We start from the raw sequence: 5016 nt of genomic DNA, 5'->3' as shown, positions 1-5016 counted from the left end.
GGCTGCACAGCCAGGCTGGAGTCATGACCGCAGGGAGACATTGGACTTGGCAGGGACTTGGCAGGATGCTGGAGCAGAGCCAGGCTGCTGTGCTTGATCCCCCCCCATGATGGAGATGTTTAGGGCATCTGGCACAGCCGTGGTCCCACCGTCCTTCTGGGAAGGAGCCGGAATGGTGCAGCAGAGGCTCCCTGCCGCTGCCCTGCTGCACCCCACAGAGGGGAGGACAGTCCTGGTCCCTTGCCACCTGGGAGTGGATCTTTGCTCCACTGTGCCTCAAGGGCCAGCGGAAAACGACTCTCCCATGGTCACAGCCAGGAAGGAGCACTGAGCACGTGCCAGGTAACGCTGCTAAGGCAGGAAGCCAAGAGGAGAAGAATACGGGCAAGCTGGAGCCTGGGATACAGGCCGGGCTGCAGCAACAAGGCACAGGGATGGTCTGGGGCAGGAGAACCCTCGCAACAAGGGACCAAGGGGATGAGCAAGAGATACTGGGTGCCAGTTCACAGGTCTGATATGCACCAGACACCTCCTTAGCCTAGACAGCCCTGCACAGCCCAGCTCTCCATCCCAGTGAGGACCAGCCCCAGGACCTGTTTACCTCCCAGGGATTTGCACTGGCAAGAGCAGGGCAGAGGGTGCAGCGCATGTGGACTGACAATGTGCTGGGCACTAGAGCTGCTGCAAACCGCCCAGGGCAGCGAGGACCAGCAATGGGCAGAGCAGTTTCTGACTGTGCAACTGGGAAGAAAAGCAAAAAGCACAAAATGTACAGGCTGGGCGCCCAAGATGCGGCTGTTCCCGTGGCACTTGGGATAACTGCTCTGCTGGGAGAGCAGCCCTTCTCAAAGGGGGTAGCTGGGCATGCAGCCCAGCCTCCAAGGGCACAAGAAGGGCATGGAGCTGGGCAGGAGAGGAGAAACTACAAACAGACCTGAGTAACTGGATCCTTCCCAAACTGCATGGCTGAGGACACAGAGATGAGATCCTGCAGTCCCCAGGGCAACTCGAAGGCCAAACATGTCTCCAGGTTTAGCCCAGGCAAGGGCCACGCACACCCTGTTCCCCAATCACCAGGCTCCCCTTGTGCAGCCTGTGATAAATGCCCGGTGACACGAGTGTTGGCTCCGTGGTGTCGCACCTTGGTTTGACAACCTGCAGCTAGGGACTGAGTTGAGGTGGGTCAGAAGAGCTGCCCTGGCTGGGGACATCACAGACCTGCTCCAGCAGTCCCGTGTGGACTGCAGCTTCACACAGCAGTATCCAGATGTGATCTGAGCCCTGGAGGCATGTTCACAGATCTGTGCAAACCCAAACCCAGTGGAAACAGAACCTAAAAAGAAGGGAAGGCATTCACCCACGTGCATCACTCACAGATCTCACCACAAAATCAGGTCTTGTGGCTCCCGGACCAACACTGGAGTGGTGCCAGCACCAACAGTTAAGGGTGCTGAAGTGGCACAGTCCAGACACACAGGTGAGGGTCAGGCATGGGCCAGACCCATCAGGGACCCCAAAGCAGTGTGGCCCTGGCCCCAGCAGGTCCACTGTGCTTCTGGAACTCCCCCACCAGCCCAGCAGCAGTCCCACAGGAACCAGGCCCTGGGGCCAGTGCTGCTGGGCCACAGCCAGCACATTCCCCTGGGCCAGGGCAGTGGCAGCCATGGGGCAGAGGGAGAGCTGCCCTGGCTCTGCACGGAGTAGGGACAATGATCCTCTCTTTCCTCTGAAAGACTTCACAGGCTCTGCATCCAAGAAAAAGCATGAACTGAGGGCAGTGATGGACCTCCTCCTTGCCCTGCCAGGGACTCGTGGCTGCCCTGAGCACCACTTGAAAGAGGCCGCAGCAAAAATTCCTCTCCCAGCTGTGGGGGACTTGGCTCAGATCTCCCTCCTGGCTCCATTGCCAGTAGGAAAGGCTCAAACCCCGAGGGCTCTGCAAGGTGCAGGGGGTCCTAGCTCATCCCAGTCTGGCTGCGCTGAGGGGCACAGGAAGTTGCCTCTGGCCAGCAGAGAGCCCTGGTTCGCCCCTTGCGGTTGCTGCCACCCTGGGCACAGGGCAGATGGACGTGTGCTGCAGTGCACCATGCCGGAGAGCGGCCCTCCAGCTGCCCCTGCGGGAAGGAGTCACAGCAGAGCACCACAGCCACTGCTGCCCACAGCCACAGGGATCAGCTCTGAGGGAGGGGGCTTAAAAAGAAATAAGAGGCTGTGAACTACACCAGCACCACCCGAGAAGTATGAGCCCTCAGCACAGCTTCTGGAGGAGCAGCCAGGTGAAGCTACAAGCAGTGGAAGGGGTGCAGGTGGCTTCATGACCCCACAGCAGCAAGGAGAGACTGAAGGGACCCCAGCCCAAAGAGGATGGGAAAGGGCATGGGAACATGGCCTGGAGCAGAAACCCCTCAATCTCCTTGTGCTCAGGCTGTGATTGTGCAACCTCAGCTCAGCCCACAACCAGGGCGGTCAGGAGCTTCAAGGCTCGCAGCCTTGATGCGCTGATTGAGGCAGAGAGACAGAAGAATAACTTAAATAGTTCACCCCACTTTATTATCCCTACAGACAGGTGACCCTCCTCATAAAGAGGGCTGCTTGTAATTAAACCTCAGGAAAAACAAGCACTGGACACCAGAGGTGGCACCATGAAAGAGATGGCAGGCACCGATGCCCAGGGGACAGCTAACACCCTACTCCTGCAGATAGGGGACATGACTAGCCATGGCCTTGCTCCTCCTCTCCTCCCTCTCCCTGGCACTCTGCTGATCCCCACTTCGGCACAGGGCGGCAGGCACAAGGGTAGAGCAGGAATTCATGCCTTGCAGTGAGCTGCAGGTCAAGGTCAATCTCCAGGAGAGGAGCTGGATGGGACAGACAGCCCTGGACAGATAAAAGCAGGAGTGAGAAAGGAACTGGTCTGCATGGTGCCCAACCCACAGCAGGGCAGATCCAGCGCCTTCTGCTCAATGCTCAGCACATAGTGCCAGGAGAGTGAGAGCACAAAACAATCCCAGTGATAAAGGTCCTAGTCTTAGAGCTACAGAAGGCCTGCGCTACGTGAGGATTCAAAAGGGTCTCCTACGGAAGTACCATAAATACCAAGTACCAAGCCACAGTGGAGTGGAAGACAGCGTTCAGCTCAAGCATGATCACTGAGCTGGGTGGGAAGGAGGTATTCTGAAATGCAGCAGTCGAAGAGGACCCACACTGAGACCACCACCTGGAGAGGAGCACAGTTCTCACTCGGGACGTCACCCCAGGGAGCCAGCATACACCACCATGACACGCAAGGCTGCCATTTCTCCACCAGGATATGTGCAAAGGAAAGAGCCCATCAGCCTCCACTCCATCACCATGTTCAGTTAAATACAAAACCTCCTCCTAAACCCCTCTGTGAAATCAGGCTTGTGGTAGCATCATCATGCTGTAGGACATCACCTCTCCTTTTAAAGTCATCATGAACAAAATAGAAGCCTGGCAGTCACAAGAAAACATTTGCCGGGTCAAGCTAAATAAAGGGATGTAGAGGTGTCTGCCTCAATCTGCAAACAGCCTGAAACAGCAGCTCAGAGGTACAGGCTACCTCATTTGGGTCTATGGCTCATTAACTACAGGAGCCTGAAGACTTGTAAACAGCGACTATGGCATCACTACCGCAAACTGGAAAGAGGGATTACCCCAGGAGGAGCACCAGCTCAGGCACTGCTCTGGCCCAGTAGAGTGTCAGTGGCAGCAGAGAGGAGCCAGACATGTCCCAGTAGAATTTCAGTCGTGTCCTCCGACAGCGGGACAAGCAGTGGACAGGTCACCTTTCAACAGCCAGGCTTGCCTGGAGATGCCAGCTGGAGTGTTGAAGATGCATCATCTTTTTCTGAGAGCAGCCAAAATTCAGCCTAAGTCAAGCCAAGGGGGCTTGTGCAGGAAGCACAGGCAGCGGCTGGTTCCCCCAGCACACTGGGGATCACAGGGCTGAGGGTACAGTCCCTGCAGTCCGTTTACAGACAGAAAAGGAGCAGCTTGATAGCAGCACAGCTGGAAAGCCCAGCAGCAGAGCAGCAGGGATGCTCCCCAGGCGGGGTCAGGGAAGTACCTTCCTGGTTTTCTCCTCCAGAGATGCTACCGGCACCTCCAGACCTTGAGCTGTGACACCTGGAGCAGTGGGTGCAACGGGTTTTGGGCAAGAGTCCCATGAAACCCCTGGAAAGCTTGAGGTTGGAGAGCTGGGGGGTGGGCACTAGATGAAGGTGGAGTCCAGCTGGCTCGTTTCATGGTTATTGTGGGCCCGAGCCTCAAAGAGCTGCTTAATCAGGGCAGATTTCTCCTGCTCCAACTGGGTGATGCGTTCGCTCTTGTCGGTCACCTCCTGCACGAGACGGAGGAAGAAAATGCTGCTCAGAGGAGGAAAACACCAGCGTTTGCTGCACTGCAGGCGATGGGATGTGAACCCCAGCAGTGAGCCCAGCCCTGACAGGGGCATCAGGGTTGCCCCTTCCCCAGCAGCCCTGCTCACAGTCCCCAGCCACACCCTCTCGTGACCTGCATCTGCCGCAGCGCTTTCCCTCCGGCTGGAATGCCCCATCCCTGCCCACAGACCTGCACACAGCAAACTTCTGGACACCGCTGCGTGACAGGGGGTCTCCAAGTGCAGCCCACACGTTCTTCTCTGGAACGGCCAAGGCTGGCCTTGTATTCCTTCCCCAGCCCCATCTAAACCCTCCTCCTCTCCCAGCCCCCCCACAAGGGGATCTCCTCCCCTGTCACCCCCACTCACCTTGGTGAGAAGGCGGTTTTGCTCCTTCAGCATGTTGATGGCTTGCTGGGAGCCTGCTGAGGCGGAGGACGCCATGGGGACCAGCCTGCTCAGAGCTGAGGAGGGGTTCGCTGGCTGCAGAGAAGATTAAGGGCTGACACAGTGAGCCTCCTTTCTGGTGGCTCTCTCCAGCCTTTCCCAAGGCCAGAAGCTGTTTCTGTGGCACATGGGGAACGGAGAACTCCAGCCCAGGATTAAGACCCCAGCAC

At 57.5% G+C, this 5016-nt stretch overlaps 1 protein-coding gene across 1 annotated transcript in view; it reads right to left on the bottom strand.

Moving 5' to 3' along the window:
• Positions 1 to 4231: 4231 nt before the first annotated feature.
• The window catches only part of LOC104509885 (suppressor APC domain-containing protein 2-like), a 5679-nt gene continuing 4894 nt past the window's right edge, over positions 4232 to 5016 (bottom strand). The window contains exon 5 of the mRNA XM_010151969.1: positions 4232 to 4360. Coding sequence (XP_010150271.1) covers positions 4232 to 4360 — 129 coding nt within the window. The remainder of the gene's footprint in view (positions 4361 to 5016) is intronic.

The sequence above is a fragment of the Eurypyga helias genome, unplaced genomic scaffold, assembly GCF_000690775.1.
Source record: "Eurypyga helias isolate BGI_N326 unplaced genomic scaffold, ASM69077v1 scaffold29715, whole genome shotgun sequence".
Classification (NCBI taxonomy): Eukaryota; Metazoa; Chordata; class Aves; order Eurypygiformes; family Eurypygidae; genus Eurypyga; species Eurypyga helias.
The sequence above is the reverse complement of the archived record's forward strand: the minus strand, read 5'-3'. Positions and strand labels throughout refer to the sequence as shown.